A 20129-nucleotide genomic window follows, 5' to 3' on the forward strand; every position below is an offset into this window, starting at 1 on the left:
CTCAGATAGATTTTGTCACGGCACATGTAGACATGAACCCTGGCCCTGTAGACAACCTGCCCCAAACAAGCAGGTCCTGTGAGTCACCCATAAATATTATTATTATATATTTATTTATTATCAGATGACCTCACCCAGGCTTAGTGTTCACAAGAAACACTTCCAGAGCAGTGCAACGTACAGCAATAAATGCACAATGTGTTTGTGTTGAGTGTGTCATTGACCACTGCGCTGGGCCCTGTTCAGTGAGGGAGAGAGAGTGTGTGTCAGCGAGTGTGTCAGTGAGGGAGAGAGGGAGTGTGTCAGTCATGGTTCAGTGAGGGAGAGAGTCGTCCCCTGCTGCTCCCTCACAGTACTGCACCCCCGCAGGTCACCCCTGATCCAGCCCAGCGAGGAGGGTGGCCCCTTCTGCCCCGGGGACTCCGCTGAGGTTCGCAAGTGTCACACACCCTGCCCCACAGGTACGTCTGAGCACTACACAACACTAAACACTACAGCACAGCACACCGCACAATCAATTACACTGCAGCACAGCACACTAAACAACAGCACAGCACACTGCACTACATTATCACACAGCACACTACACTACAGCACAGCACACTACACTACTGTAGCGTAAGGTACACTTATAAATTTCAATTAAAGAAGTGAATTTATAGTATCACCTTATCACGAATCCTGGAATCTTGTAGAACTCAATTTCTGTAATAATTGGACGCAGACACCAATTCCAAAGATATAAATTGTCAAATGTATTAAAAACAAAGACTAAATGTAGCACTACACTAATTATACAAAAGGGAAAAACTAATTAAAATTCAACTCTAGATCAACAAATCAAAGACAAATCACTTCCGTGACCAAATCAAAGACCATGGAATCGCATATGATAACACAAATCGTTAAAAAAAAAAAAGGTTATAAACACATTGACTACAATACCGGTTAGTAAGACGAAGGTGAGTCTCTCGTTAGTATTATTAGTCAGACATCAAATAACTACGCAGGTTAGTATTTATGTCAGGTAACTTCTCGTTATATATATATCAGTCTCATTTACGTTTAGGTGCCGAGAAAGATCCTATCATTACTTGTTACCACAATTTCCCTTAACTGATTATTATTCAATGATTAAGGATAGGCAGGGCCACCAATAATCTAATGTCTATTAACGTGTGTCAATTTCAGACTAAACAGTTAAACAGGAATGAGAAGATATTTCTCGGCGTTGACAGATTTTATTTCTAAAATTATCAACAAAACAGTTTAATGCAACACACATTTATATTTAAGAAAACTAAATGATATTACACATTCTAAAGTTATGAATCACAGATTAACATTTCTAATTGATTTCTCAAATGTCATGAATCATGAACTCCAAACTGTTAAACTTATCTGAACTTCGTCGCAGAGAGGCCTCTCTGCTTTGGGCTCAGATAACAGCACACGGCACGAGGTCCGTGTGGTTTGGAACAAAGGCAGTCCGGTTCGGCTTTGTCCAAGAACTTCCACTCAGTCGATGCACCTGGAAGTTGGGGTTTCGCGAAAGTAGAGTCGTTTCCAAACAGATTTTCCACTGGTTTGAAGGCTCCAAGGTTGTGCACAAAATCTTCTTTGTAAGCAGGGGTTCCACCGTAGTTACTTGAAGACGAAGTGTTTGAGGAAAGCAGGGCCCTGTTTGTTCCAAGGGTCAAGTTTCTTAAGACTCAAATAGGTATTTAAATGACTGACACTTTCGTATACAGTCGACTTAGTCAATTGTCCAGCTGTAAAACTCCACTGATCAGGTGGGCACAGGCGGGCAGCGCAGTCTGTAAAGTTCTTTATTTAATAAAGTCCTTTAAAATAATTCTTCGTACAGCTCAATCTCCTTCTCCCAGTTTAACTCTTCTGTTGCCGGCAAAGACTTGGTTGGTTTCTGGTTCCGGTTCTGGCAGCAGAGCTACAGGTTGAGCTGTGGCAGCGAGTTTCTGGTTCAGGTGAGAGAGAGAGCGAAAGACCGTCCGCTGTTCCTTATAGTCTGTCAGATCAATAGGTGATTGGTCCCTGAGTTCTTGAGATTGGATTTCGGTTTCAGCCCCCAGTGTCCTATTGGAGGGGGGCTTGATTTATGACTGATGTCAATCCATGCCATCTTTTGGAAATGCCGGTTGGCCTGGGTTCGTAGCTCTATGTCGGGATTTCGGCTCTCATCCACTTCAAAGAGTTTTTATCACCTACAGGCCCCTTTCTCCAGACATCTCATAGCAGAATTCCAAACTATTTGGCCTCTTCTCGGTGCCATCCTCCCCAAAACTGTCACTTTGATGCAAACCAGTTCCAAGCTGATGAGCTAAGGAAATCTGACTTTGGGGGGGGAGAGGTCTTCTTTAGATCAGTGCTTCAGCTCAGAGCACAAATGCTCTTATCCAAATACACCCAACATAACGCTACACTACATTATCACACAGCACACTACACTACAGCACAGCACACTACACTACATTATAACACAGCACACTACACTACATTATCACACAGCACACTACACTACAGCACAGCACACTACACTACATTATAACACAGCGCACTACACTACAGCCCCCAGCTGTAATAGTGACATCAGTGGAAGACTAGTTGTTACCTCACTGCGTCTGTGCGTCTCCGTGTCCTCCGCCAGGTCCAGAGGAGCAGGGGGCGCTGTGGGCCGAGTGGACGCCCTGGTCCCAGTGCAGTAAGTCTTGCTTCCTGTCTGTGGACGAGCTGGGGCTGCGCAGGAGGTTCAGGAGCTGCAGTGGCGCAGTGGGGGATGCCTGTCCTGGGGACACACAGCAGCTGGAGCCCTGCAACACACTGCCATGCCCAGGTACATGCACACTGACGCACTGACTCCCTGACACACTGACACTCACTCTCTGACCGACTCACACTGACTCCCTGACTTCCTGACACACTGACTCACACACACTGACACACTGACTCACTGACTCCCTGACATCTTTCTGTTTCTGCTCCAGGCTGAGATCTTGAGTCATTCTCAGGAAGTGTATTTCTGTGTGTGTGTCTCTGTGTGTCTGTGTGTGTGAGCCTTGGTATCTGAGTTCAGGGGTTCTGTAGAGGAACACTAGGTGCCGGGGCCCTGCAGGGCCACACCTGCTCTCCGCTCTACTCTTATTAAAAGGTTTTAAACAGGATTATGGTGTTGGCAGCTGTTTCATTCACTCCTCCCTCTCCCTCTCCCTCTCTTCCTCTGCCTATCCCTCTCTCTCTTTCTGCAGTGCCGGGTGGCTGGTCCCCCTGGTCCCCCTGGTCTCCATGCTCCTCAGACTGTGACTCAGGGGTTCAGACACGACGGCGCTCCTGCAGCGCCCCCCTGCCGCAGCACGGGGGTTCGCACTGCCCGGGGCCACACATGCAGACCGGGGACTGCAACACACAGCCCTGCACAGGTACCGTCTCACACTAGCACACACTATTCTACTGACTCACACACTAATCTACATGCACACACACTCTCACTCTCTCACACATTGACACATATTCCATGTGATCCTGTCTTCCCCTCCTCCTCCTGTGTGTGTGTCTGTCAGAGGCGTGTCCTGAGGGGATGGCCTATCAGAGTGCGGAGGCGTGTCGCCAGGGGGGTGGGGCGTGTCCCAGGGTGTGTCTGGACCTCACCCCTGCGGTGCAGTGTGCCACAGCCTGCTACGATGGCTGCTACTGCCCCTCTGGCCTCTACCTGCTCAACAACTCCTGCGTGCCCCTGCCCCTCTGCCCCTGCTACCACCAGGGGGCACTGCATCCGCCCGGGACCACCCTTGCCTGGGACTCCTGCAACAACTGGTACTGCACACGCTTACACATACACTCACACACACATACATGAATACACACACACGCACGCACACACACACTCTCACACACACACAAACACTAATTAGGACTGATGCTGTGTTTTGTATTTTGTACTTACCATCATATATCTTTTTGTGAAAAGTATATTTCTGTGACATCTGTGAGTCGCAGGAAATGTCCTAATAAACAAGTTTATAATCATCATCAAAATAATAATAACAACAATTTTTATTACCTAAAGTTTAAGTTTGGTCTCTGTAGGATTGTGCCAGTATGACCCTGTCCCTGTGTGTCCCTGTGTGTCTCTGTCTGTGTGTGTCCCTGTGTCTCTGTCCGTATGCGTCCCTGTGTGTCTCTGTCCCTGTGTGTCTCTGTGTGTGTCTGTCCCTGTGTGTCCCTGTGTGTGTCTGTCTGTGTGTGTCTGTGTGTGTCTGTACCTATGTGTCCCTGTGTGACTGTGCCTGTCTCGCTCTCTCAGCACCTGCTCTGATGGGGAGATGGTGTGTGGAACAGCACCCTGCCCTGGTGAGTACAGTGTACTGCGGCTTGTACTGCTGGCTGCACTGCACACAACACAACACTGCTCACACACAGCTCTGTACACAACGCGACACTGCTCACACAGAGCTCTGCACACAACACTGCTCACACAGAGCTCTGCACACAACACTGCTCACACACACCTCTGCACACAACACAACACTGCTCACACACAGCTCTGCACACAACACTGCTCACACACACCTCTGCACACAACACAACACTGCTCACACAGAGCTCTGCACACAACATGACACTGCTCACACACAGCTCTGCACACAACACGACACTGCTCACACACAGCTCTGCACACAACACTACACTGCTCACACACAGCTCTGTACACAACACAACACTGCTGACACACAGCTCTGCACACAACACTGCTGACACACAGCTCTGCACACAACACTGCTAACACACAGCTCTGTACACAACACTGCTCACACAGCTCTGTACACAACACTGCTCACACACAGCTCTGCACACAATACTGCTCACATACAGCTCTGCATACAACACTGCTCACACACAGCTCTGTACACAACACTGCTCACACACAGCTCTGTACACAACACTACACTGCTCACACACAGCTCTGCACACAACACTGCTCACACACAGCTCTGCACACAACACAACACTGCTCACACACAGCTCTGCACACAACACTGCTCACACACAGCTCTGTACACAACACTACACTGCTCACACAAAGCTATGCACACAACATTGCTCACACACAGCTCTGTACACAACACAACACTGCTCACACACAGCTCTGCACACAAAACTGCTCACACACAGCTCTGCACACAACACAACACTGTTCACACACAGCTCTGCACACAACACTGCTGACACACAGCTCTGTACACAACACAACACTGCTCACACACAGAGCTCTGTACACAACACTGCTCACACACAGAGCTCTGTACACAACACTGCTCACACACAGCTCTGTTCACAACACAACATTGCTCACACACAGCTCTGCACACAACACTGCTTACACACAGCTCTGTACACAACACTGTTCACACACAGCTCTGTTCACAACACAACATTGCTCACACACAGCTCTGCACACAACACTGCTTACACACAGCTCTGTACACAACACTGTTCACACACAGCTCTGTTCACAACACAACATTGCTCACACACAGCTCTGCACACAACACTGCTCACACACAGCTCTGTACACAACACTGCTCACACACAGCTCTGTACACAACACTACACTGCTCACACACAGCTCTGCACACAACACTGCTCACACACAGCTCTGCACACAACACAACACTGCTCACACACAGCTCTGCACACAACACTGCTCACACACAGCTCTGTACACAACACTACACTGCTCACACACAGCTCTGCACACAACATTGCTCACACACAGCTCTGTACACAACACAACACTGCTCACACACAGCTCTGCACACAACACTGCTCACACAGAGCTCTGCACACAACACTGCTCACACACAGCTCTGTACACAACACAACACTGCTCACACACAGCTCTGCACACAACACAACACTGTTCACACACAGCTCTGCACACAACACTGCTGACACACAGCTCTGCACACAACACAACATTGCTCACACACAGCTCTGTACACAACACTGCTTATACACAGCTCTGTACACAACACTGTTCACACAGAGCTCTGTACACAACACTGCTTACACACAGCTCTGCACACAACACAACACTGCTCAAACACAGCTCTGTACACAACACAACACTGCTCACACACAGAGCCCTGTACACAACACTGCTCACACACAGCTCTGCACACAACACTACACTGCTCACACACAGCTCTGCACACAACACTACACTGCTCACACACAGCTCTGCACACAACACTACACTGCTCACACGCAGCTCTGCACACAACACTACACTGCTCACACGCAGCTCTGCACACAACACTGTTTACACACAGCTCTGTACACAACACTGCTCACATACAGCTCTGCACACAACACAACACTGCTCACACACAGCTCTGTACACAACACTGCTCACACACAGCTCTGTACACAACACTGCTCACATACAGCTCTGCACACAACACAACACTGCTCACACACAGCTCTGCACACAACACTACACTGCTCACACGCAGCTCTGCACACAACACTACACTGCTCACACGCAGCTCTGCACACAACACTGTTTACACACAGCTCTGTACACAACACTGCTCACATACAGCTCTGCACACAACACAACACTGCTCACACGCAGCTCTGCACACAACACTGTTTACACACAGCTCTGTACACAACACTGCTCACATACAGCTCTGCACACAACACAACACTGCTCACACAAAGCTCTGCACACAACACTTCACTGTTTACACAGAGCTCTGCACGAAACACTGCTCACACACAGCTCTGCACACAACACAACACTGTTCACACACAGCTCTGCACACAACACAACACTGCTAACACACAGCTCTGTACACAACACAACACTGATCACACACAGAGCTCTGTACACAACACTGCTCACACACAACTCTGTACACAACACTGCTCACACACAGCTCTGTACACAACACTGCTCACACACAGCTCTGTACACAACACAACACTGCTCACACACAGCTCTGTACACAACACTGCTCACACACAACTCTGTACACAACACTGCTTACACACAGCTCTGTACACAACACTGTTCACACAGAGCTCTGCACACAACACAACACTGCTCACACACAGCTCTGCACACAACACAACACTGCTCACACACAGCTCTGCACACAACACTGCTCACACACAGCTCTGCACACAATACTGCTCACACACAGCTCTGTACACAACACTACACTGCTCACACAAAGCTATGCACACAACATTGCTCACACACAGCTCTGTACACAACACAACACTGCTCACACACAGCTCTGCACACAAAACTGCTCACACACAGCTCTGCACACAACACAACACTGTTCACACACAGCTCTGCACACAACACTGCTGACACACAGCTCTGTACACAACACAACACTGCTCACACACAGAGCTCTGTACACAACACTGCTCACACACAGAGCTCTGTACACAACACTGCTCACACACAGCTCTGTTCACAACACAACATTGCTCACACACAGCTCTGCACACAACACTGCTTACACACAGCTCTGTACACAACACTGTTCACACACAGCTCTGTTCACAACACAACATTGCTCACACACAGCTCTGCACACAACACTGCTCACACACAGCTCTGTACACAACACTGCTCACACACAGCTCTGTACACAACACTACACTGCTCACACACAGCTCTGCACACAACACTGCTCACACACAGCTCTGCACACAACACAACACTGCTCACACACAGCTCTGCACACAACACTGCTCACACACAGCTCTGTACACAACACTACACTGCTCACACACAGCTCTGCACACAACATTGCTCACACACAGCTCTGTACACAACACAACACTGCTCACACACAGCTCTGCACACAACACTGCTCACACAGAGCTCTGCACACAACACTGCTCACACACAGCTCTGTACACAACACAACACTGCTCACACACAGCTCTGCACACAACACAACACTGTTCACACACAGCTCTGCACACAACACTGCTGACACACAGCTCTGCACACAACACAACATTGCTCACACACAGCTCTGTACACAACACTGCTTATACACAGCTCTGTACACAACACTGTTCACACAGAGCTCTGTACACAACACTGCTTACACACAGCTCTGCACACAACACAACACTGCTCAAACACAGCTCTGTACACAACACAACACTGCTCACACACAGAGCCCTGTACACAACACTGCTCACACACAGCTCTGCACACAACACTACACTGCTCACACACAGCTCTGCACACAACACTACACTGCTCACACACAGCTCTGCACACAACACTACACTGCTCACACGCAGCTCTGCACACAACACTACACTGCTCACACGCAGCTCTGCACACAACACTGTTTACACACAGCTCTGTACACAACACTGCTCACATACAGCTCTGCACACAACACAACACTGCTCACACACAGCTCTGTACACAACACTGCTCACACACAGCTCTGTACACAACACTGCTCACATACAGCTCTGCACACAACACAACACTGCTCACACACAGCTCTGCACACAACACTACACTGCTCACACGCAGCTCTGCACACAACACTACACTGCTCACACGCAGCTCTGCACACAACACTGTTTACACACAGCTCTGTACACAACACTGCTCACATACAGCTCTGCACACAACACAACACTGCTCACACGCAGCTCTGCACACAACACTGTTTACACACAGCTCTGTACACAACACTGCTCACATACAGCTCTGCACACAACACAACACTGCTCACACAAAGCTCTGCACACAACACTTCACTGTTTACACAGAGCTCTGCACGAAACACTGCTCACACACAGCTCTGCACACAACACAACACTGTTCACACACAGCTCTGCACACAACACAACACTGCTAACACACAGCTCTGTACACAACACAACACTGATCACACACAGAGCTCTGTACACAACACTGCTCACACACAACTCTGTACACAACACTGCTCACACACAGCTCTGTACACAACACTGCTCACACACAGCTCTGTACACAACACAACACTGCTCACACACAGCTCTGTACACAACACTGCTCACACACAACTCTGTACACAACACTGCTTACACACAGCTCTGTACACAACACTGTTCACACAGAGCTCTGCACACAACACAACACTGCTCACACACAGCTCTGCACACAACACAACACTGCTCACACACAGCTCTGCACACAACACTGCTCACACACAGCTCTGCACACAACACAACACTGTTCACACACAGCTCTGCACACAACACTGCTCACACACAGCTCTGCACACAACACAACACTGCTCACACACAGCTCTGCACACAACACAACATTGCTCGCACACAGCTCTGTACACAACACTGCTCACACACAGCTCTGTACACAACACTACACTGCTCACACACAGCTCTGTACACAACACTGCTCACACACAGCTCTGTACACAACACTGTTCACACAGAGCTCTGTACACAACACTGCTTAGACACAACTTTGCACACAACACAACACTGCTCAAACACAGCTCTGTACACAACACAACACTGCTCACACACAGCTCTGTACACAACACGACGCTGCTCACACTCAGCTCTGTACACAACACAACACTGCTCACACACAGCTCTGCACACAACACAACACTGCTCACACACAGCTCTGCACACAACACTGCTCACACACAGCTCTGTACACAACACTACACTGCTCACACACAGCTCTGTACACAACACAACACTGCTCACACACAGCTCTGCACACAACACAACACTGCTCACACACAGCTCTGCACACAACACTACACTGCTCACACACAGCTCTGTACACAACACTACACTGCTCACACACAGCTCTGCACACAGCACAACACTGCTGACACACAGCTCTGCACACAACACAACATTGCTCACACACAGCTCTGTACACAACACAACATTGCTCACACACAGCTCTGCACACAACACAACACTGCTCACACACAGCTCTGCACACAACACAACACTGCTCACACACAGCTCTGCACACAACACTGCTCACACACAGCTCTGCACACAACACAACACTGTTCACACACAGCTCTGCACACAACACTGCTCACACACAGCTCTGCACACAACACTGCTCACACACAGCTCTGCACACAATACTGCTCACACACAGCTCTGCACACAACACAACATTGCTCACACACAGCTCTGCACACAACACTGCTTACACACAGCTCTGTACACAACACTGTTCACACAGAGCTCTGCACACAACACTGCTCACACACAGCTCTGTACACAACACAACACTGCTCACACACAGCTCTGTACACAACACAACACTACTCACACACAGAGCCCTGTACACAACACTGCTCACACACAGCTCTGTACACAACACTGCTCACACACAGCTCTGTACACAACACAACACTGCTCACACACAGCTCTGCACACAACACAACACTGCTCACACACAGCTCTGCACACAACACAACACTGTTCACACACAGCTCTGCACACAACACAACACTGCTAACACACAGCTCTGTACACAACACAACACTGCTCACACACAGAGCTCTGTACACAACACTGCTCACAACACTGCTCACACACAGCTCTGTACACAACACTACTCACACACAGCTCTGTACACAACACAACATTGCTCACACACAGCTCTGCATACAACACTGCTCACACACAGCTCTGCACACAACACTACACTGCTCACACGCAGCTCTGCACACAACACAACACTGCTAACACACAGCTCTGTACACAACACAACACTGATCACACACAGAGCTCTGTACACAACACTGCTCACACACAACTCTGTACACAACACTGCTCACACACAGCTCTGTACACAACACTGCTCACACACAGCTCTGTACACAACACAACACTGCTCACACACAGCTCTGTACACAACACAACACTGCTCACACACAGCTCTGCACACAACACTGCTCACACACAACTCTGTACACAACACTGCTCACACACAGCTCTGTACACAACACTGCTCACACACAGCTCTGTACACAACACAACACTGATCACACACAGAGCTCTGTACACAACACTGCTCACACACAACTCTGTACACAACACTGCTTACACACAGCTCTGTACACAACACTGTTCACACAGAGCTCTGCACACAACACAACACTGCTCACACACAGCTCTGCACACAACACAACACTGCTCACACACAGCTCTGCACACAACACTGCTCACACACAGCTCTGCACACAACACAACACTGCTCACACACAGCTCTGCACACAACACAACATTGCTCGCACACAGCTCTGTACACAACACTGCTCACACACAGCTCTGTACACAACACTACACTGCTCACACACAGCTCTGTACACAACACTGCTCACACACAGCTCTGTACACAACACTGTTCACACAGAGCTCTGTACACAACACTGCTTACACACAACTTTGCACACAACACAACACTGCTCAAACACAGCTCTGTACACAACACAACACTGCTCACACACAGCTCTGTACACAACACGACGCTGCTCACACTCAGCTCTGTACACAACACAACACTGCTCACACACAGCTCTGCACACAACACAACACTGCTCACACACAGCTCTGCACACAACACTGCTCACACACAGCTCTGTACACAACACTACACTGCTCACACACAGCTCTGTACACAACACAACACTGCTCACACACAGCTCTGCACACAACACAACACTGCTCACACACAGCTCTGCACACAACACTACACTGCTCACACACAGCTCTGTACACAACACTACACTGCTCACACACAGCTCTGCACACAGCACAACACTGCTGACACACAGCTCTGCACACAACACAACATTGCTCACACACAGCTCTGTACACAACACAACATTGCTCACACACAGCTCTGCACACAACACAACACTGCTCACACACAGCTCTGCACACAACACAACACTGCTCACACACAGCTCTGCACACAACACAACACTGCTCACACACAGCTCTGCACACAACACAACATTGCTCGCACACAGCTCTGTACACAACACTGCTCACACACAGCTCTGTACACAACACTACACTGCTCACACACAGCTCTGTACACAACACTGCTCACACACAGCTCTGTACACAACACTGTTCACACAGAGCTCTGTACACAACACTGCTTACACACAACTTTGCACACAACACAACACTGCTCAAACACAGCTCTGTACACAACACAACACTGCTCACACACAGCTCTGTACACAACACGACGCTGCTCACACTCAGCTCTGTACACAACACAACACTGCTCACACACAGCTCTGCACACAACACAACACTGCTCACACACAGCTCTGCACACAACACTGCTCACACACAGCTCTGTACACAACACTACACTGCTCACACACAGCTCTGTACACAACACAACACTGCTCACACACAGCTCTGCACACAACACAACACTGCTCACACACAGCTCTGCACACAACACTACACTGCTCACACACAGCTCTGTACACAACACTACACTGCTCACACACAGCTCTGCACACAGCACAACACTGCTGACACACAGCTCTGCACACAACACAACATTGCTCACACACAGCTCTGTACACAACACAACATTGCTCACACACAGCTCTGCACACAACACAACACTGCTCACACACAGCTCTGCACACAACACAACACTGCTCACACACAGCTCTGCACACAACACAACACTGCTCACACACAGCTCTGCACACAACACTGCTCACACACAGCTCTGCACACAACACAACACTGTTCACACACAGCTCTGCACACAACACTGCTCACACACAGCTCTGCACACAACACTGCTCACACACAGCTCTGCACACAATACTGCTCACACACAGCTCTGCACACAACACAACATTGCTCACACACAGCTCTGCACACAACACTGCTTACACACAGCTCTGTACACAACACTGTTCACACAGAGCTCTGCACACAACACTGCTCACACACAGCTCTGTACACAACACAACACTGCTCACACACAGCTCTGTACACAACACAACACTACTCACACACAGAGCCCTGTACACAACACTGCTCACACACAGCTCTGTACACAACACTGCTCACACACAGCTCTGTACACAACACAACACTGCTCACACACAGCTCTGCACACAACACAACACTGCTCACACACAGCTCTGCACACAACACAACACTGTTCACACACAGCTCTGCACACAACACAACACTGCTAACACACAGCTCTGTACACAACACAACACTGCTCACACACAGAGCTCTGTACACAACACTGCTCACAACACTGCTCACACACAGCTCTGTACACAACACTACTCACACACAGCTCTGTACACAACACAACATTGCTCACACACAGCTCTGCACACAACACTGCTCACACACAGCTCTGCACACAACACTACACTGCTCACACGCAGCTCTGCACACAACACAACACTGCTAACACACAGCTCTGTACACAACACAACACTGATCACACACAGAGCTCTGTACACAACACTGCTCACACACAACTCTGTACACAACACTGCTCACACACAGCTCTGTACACAACACTGCTCACACACAGCTCTGTACACAACACAACACTGCTCACACACAGCTCTGTACACAACACTGCTCACACACAACTCTGTACACAACACTGCTTACACACAGCTCTGTACACAACACTGTTCACACAGAGCTCTGCACACAACACAACACTGCTCACACACAGCTCTGCACACAACACAACACTGCTCACACACAGCTCTGCACACAACACTGCTCACACACAGCTCTGCACACAACACAACACTGTTCACACACAGCTCTGCACACAACACTGCTCACACACAGCTCTGCACACAACACAACACTGCTCACACACAGCTCTGCACACAACACAACATTGCTCGCACACAGCTCTGTACACAACACTGCTCACACACAGCTCTGTACACAACACTACACTGCTCACACACAGCTCTGTACACAACACTGCTCACACACAGCTCTGTACACAACACTGTTCACACAGAGCTCTGTACACAACACTGCTTACACACAACTTTGCACACAACACAACACTGCTCAAACACAGCTCTGTACACAACACAACACTGCTCACACACAGCTCTGTACACAACACGACGCTGCTCACACTCAGCTCTGTACACAACACAACACTGCTCACACACAGCTCTGCACACAACACAACACTGCTCACACACAGCTCTGCACACAACACTGCTCACACACAGCTCTGTACACAACACTACACTGCTCACACACAGCTCTGTACACAACACAACACTGCTCACACACAGCTCTGCACACAACACTACACTGCTCACACACAGCTCTGTACACAACACTACACTGCTCACACACAGCTCTGCACACAGCACAACACTGCTGACACACAGCTCTGCACACAACACAACATTGCTCACACACAGCTCTGTACACAACACAACATTGCTCACACACAGCTCTGCACACAACACAACACTGCTCACACACAGCTCTGCACACAACACAACACTGCTCACACACAGCTCTGCACACAACACAACACTGCTCACACACAGCTCTGCACACAACACTGCTCACACACAGCTCTGCACACAACACAACACTGTTCACACACAGCTCTGCACACAACACTGCTCACACACAGCTCTGCACACAACACAACACTGCTCACACACAGCTCTGCACACAACACTGCTCACACACAGCTCTGCACACAATACTGCTCACACACAGCTCTGCACACAACACAACATTGCTCACACACAGCTCTGCACACAACACTGCTTACACACAGCTCTGTACACAACACTGTTCACACAGAGCTCTGCACACAACACTGCTCACACACAGCTCTGTACACAACACAACACTGCTCACACACAGCTCTGTACACAACACAACACTACTCACACACAGAGCCCTGTACACAACACTGCTCACACACAGCTCTGTACACAACACTGCTCACACACAGCTCTGTACACAACACAACACTGCTCACACACAGCTCTGCACACAACACAACACTGCTCACACACAGCTCTGCACACAACACAACACTGTTCACACACAGCTCTGCACACAACACAACACTGCTAACACACAGCTCTGTACACAACACAACACTGCTCACACACAGAGCTCTGTACACAACACTGCTCACAACACTGCTCACACACAGCTCTGTACACAACACTACTCACACACAGCTCTGTACACAACACAACATTGCTCACACACAGCTCTGCACACAACACTGCTCACACACAGCTCTGCACACAACACTACACTGCTCACACGCAGCTCTGCACACAGCACTGTTTACTCACAGCTCTGTACACAACACAACACTGATCACACACAGCTCTGCACACACCACTGCTCACACACAGCTCTGTACACAACACAACACTGCTCACACACAGCTCTGCACACAACACAACACTGTTCACACACAGCTCTGCACACAACACAACACTGCTAACACACAGCTCTGTACACAACACAACACTGCTCACACACAGAGCTCTGTACACAACACTGCTCACAACACTGCTCACACACAGCTCTGTACACAACACTGCTCACACACAGCTCTGTACACAACACAACATTGCTCACACACAGCTCTGCACACAATACTGCTCACACACAGATCTGCACACAACACAACACTGCTCACACACAGCTCTGCACACAACACTGCTCACACACAGCTCAGCACACAACACAACACTGTTCACACACAGCTCTGCACACAACACTGCTCACACACAGCTCTGCACACAACACAACACTGCTCACACACAGCTCTGCACACAACATTGCTCGCACACAGCTCTGTACACAACACTGCTCACACACAGCTCTGCACACAACACAACACTGCTCAAACACAGCTTTGTACACAACACAACACTGCTCACACACAGCTCTGTACACAACACTGCTCACACACAGCTCTGCACACAACACTGCTCACACACAGCTCTGCACACAACACAACACTGCTCACACACAGCTCTGCACACAACACTGCTCACACACAGCTCTATACACAACACAACACTGCTCACACACAGCTCTGCACACAACACTACACTGCTCACACACAGCTCTGCACACAACACTGCTCACACACAGCTCTGCACACAGCACAACACTGCTGACACACAGCTCTGCACACAACACAACATTGCTCACACACAGCTCTGTACACAACACAACATTGCTCACACACAGCTCTGCACACAACACAACACTGCTCACACACAGCTCTGCACACAACACTGCTAACACACAGCTCTGTACACAACACTGCTCACACAGCTCTGTACACAACACTGCTCACACACAGCTCTGTACACAACACAACATTGCTCACACAGCTCTGCACACAACACTGTTCACACAGAGCTCTGCACACAATACTGCTCACACACAGCTCTGCACACAATACTGCTCACACACAGCTCTGCACACAGCACAACACTGCTGACACACCGCTCTGCACACAACACAACATTGCTCACACACAGCTCTGTACACAACACAACATTGCTCACACACAGCTCTGCACACAACACAACACTGCTCACACACAGCTCTGCACACAACACAACACTGCTCACACACAGCTCTGCACACAACACTGCTCACACACAGCTCTGCACACAACACAACACTGTTCACACACAGCTCTGCACACAACACTGCTCACACACAGCTCTGCACACAACACTGCTCACACACAGCTCTGCACACAATACTGCTCACACACAGCTCTGCACACAACACAACATTGCTCACACACAGCTCTGCACACAACACTGCTTACACACAGCTCTGTACACAACACTGTTCACACAGAGCTCTGCACACAACACTGCTCACACACAGCTCTGTACACAACACAACACTGCTCACACACAGCTCTGTACACAACACAACACTGCTCACACACAGAGCCCTGTACACAACACTGCTCACACACAGCTCTGTACACAACACTGCTCACACACAGCTCTGTACACAACACAACACTGCTCACGCACAGCTCTGCACACAACACAACACTGCTCACACACAGCTCTGCACACAACACTGCTCACACACAGCTCTGTACACAACACTGCTCACACACAGCTCTGTACACAACACAACACTGCTCACACACAGCTCTGTACACAACACAACACTGCTCACACACAGAGCCCTGTACACAACACTGCTCACACACAGCTCTGTACACAACACTGCTCACACACAGCTCTGTACACAACACAACACTGCTCACACGCAGCTCTGCACACAACACTGTTTACTCACAGCTCTGTACACAACACAACACTGATCACACACAGCTCTGCACACACCACTGCTCACACACAGCTCTGTACACATCACAACACTACTCACACACAGCTCTGCACACAACACAACACTGTTCACACACAGCTCTGCACACAACACAACACTGCTAACACACAGCTCTGTACACAACACAACACTGCTCACACACAGAGCTCTGTACACAACACTGCTCACAACACTGCTCACACACAGCTCTGTACACAACACTGCTCACACACAGCTCTGTACACAACACAACATTGCTCACACACAGCTCTGCACACAACACTGCTCACACACAGCTCTGCACACAACACTACACTGCTCACACGCAGCTCTGCACACAACACTGTTTACTCACAGCTCTGTACACAACACAACACTGATCACACACAGCTCTGCACACACCACTGCTCACACACAGCTCTGTACACAACACAACACTGCTCACACACAGCTCTGCACACAACACAACACTGTTCACACACAGCTCTGCACACAACACAACACTGCTAACACACAGCTCTGTACACAACACAACACTGCTCACACACAGAGCTCTGTACACAACACTGCTCACAACACTGCTCACACACAGCTCTGTACACAACACTGCTCACACACAGCTCTGTACACAACACAACATTGCTCACACACAGCTCTGCACACAATACTGCTCACACACAGCTCTGCACACAACACAACACTGCTCACACACAGCTCTGCACACAACACTGCTCACACACAGCTCAGCACACAACACAACACTGTTCACACACAGCTCTGCACACAACACTGCTCACACACAGCTCTGCACACAACACAACACTGCTCACACACAGCTCTGCACACAACACAACATTGCTCGCACACAGCTCTGTACACAACACTGCTCACACACAGCTCTGCACACAACACAACACTGCTCAAACACAGCTCTGTACACAACACAACACTGCTCACACACAGCTCTGTACACAACACTGCTCACACACAGCTCTGCACACAACACTGCTCACACACAGCTCTGCACACAACACAACACTGCTCACACACAGCTCTGCACACAATACTGCTCACACACAGCTCTATACACAACACAACACTGCTCACACACAGCTCTGCACACAACACTACACTGCTCACACACAGCTCTGTACACAACACAACACTGCTCACACACAGCTCTGCACACAACACTGCTCACACACAGCTCTGCACACAGCACAACACTGCTGACACACAGCTCTGCACACAACACAACATTGCTCACACACAGCTCTGTACACAACACAACATTGCTCACACACAGCTCTGCACACAACACAACACTGCTCACACACAGCTCTGCACACAACACTGCTAACACACAGCTCTGTACACAACACTGCTCACACACAGCTCTGTACACAACACTGCTCACACAGCTCTGTACACAACACTGCTCACACACAGCTCTGTACACAACACTGTTCACACAGAGCTCTGTACACAACACTGCTCACACAGCTCTGTACACAACATGACACTGCTCACACTCAGCTCTGTACACAACACAACACTGCTCACACACAGCTCTGCACACAACACAACACTGCTCACACACAGCTCTGCACACAACACAACACTGCTCACACACAGCTCTGCACACAACACTGCTCACACACAGCTCTGTACACAACACTGCTCACACACAGCTCTGCACACAACACTGCTCACACACAGCTCTGTACACAACACTGCTCACACTCAGCTCTGTACACAACACAACACTGCTCACACACAGCTCTGCACACAACACAACACTGCTCACACACAGCTCTGCACACAACACAACACTGCTCACACACAGCTCTGCACACAACACTGCTCACACACAGCTCTGTACACAACACTGCTCACACTCAGCTCTGTACACAACACAACACTGCTCACACACAGCTCTGCACACAACACAACACTGCTCACACACAGCTCTGTACACAACACAACACTGCTCACAGAGCTCTGTACACAACACTGCTCACACACAACTCTGTACATAACACTGCTCACACACAGCTCTGCACACAACACTGCTCACACACAGCTCTGTACACAACACTGTTCACACAGAGCTCTGCACACAATACTGCTCACACACAGCTCTGCACACAACACTGCTCACACACAGCTCTGCACACAACACAACACTGCTCACACACAGCTCTGTACACAACACTGTTCACACAGAGCTCTGCACACAACACTGCTCACACACAGCTCTGCACACAACACAACACTGCTCACACACAGCTCTGCTCACAACACAACACTGTTCACACACAGCTCTGCACTCAACACAGCTAACACACAGCTCTGTACACAATACAACACTGCTCACACACAGCTCTGTACACAACACAACATTTCTCACACACAGCTCTGCACACAACACTGCTCACACACAGCTCTGTACACAACACTGTTCACACACAGCTCTGCACACAACACAACACTGCTCACACACAGTTATGCACACAACACTGCTCACACACAGCTCTGCACACAACAACACTGCTCACACACAGCTCTGCACACAACACTGCTCACACACAGCTCTGCACACAACACAACACTGCTAACACACAGCTCTGTACACAACACAACACTGCTCACACACA

General features: G+C 49.3%; 1 protein-coding gene across 1 annotated transcript in view; it reads left to right on the forward strand.

Moving 5' to 3' along the window:
• sspo (SCO-spondin) overlaps window positions 1-20129 on the forward strand; it is a 124114-nt gene that overhangs the window by 46780 nt on the left and 57205 nt on the right. Inside the window, exons 63-67 of the mRNA XM_066688593.1 lie at window positions 370-430; window positions 2623-2851; window positions 3264-3434; window positions 3576-3828; window positions 4319-4365. Coding sequence (XP_066544690.1) covers window positions 370-430; window positions 2623-2851; window positions 3264-3434; window positions 3576-3828; window positions 4319-4365 — 761 coding nt within the window. The remainder of the gene's footprint in view (window positions 1-369; window positions 431-2622; window positions 2852-3263; window positions 3435-3575; window positions 3829-4318; window positions 4366-20129) is intronic.

Source organism: Amia ocellicauda, chromosome 2, assembly GCF_036373705.1.
Source record: "Amia ocellicauda isolate fAmiCal2 chromosome 2, fAmiCal2.hap1, whole genome shotgun sequence".
In the NCBI taxonomy this organism is placed as follows: Eukaryota; Metazoa; Chordata; class Actinopteri; order Amiiformes; family Amiidae; genus Amia; species Amia ocellicauda.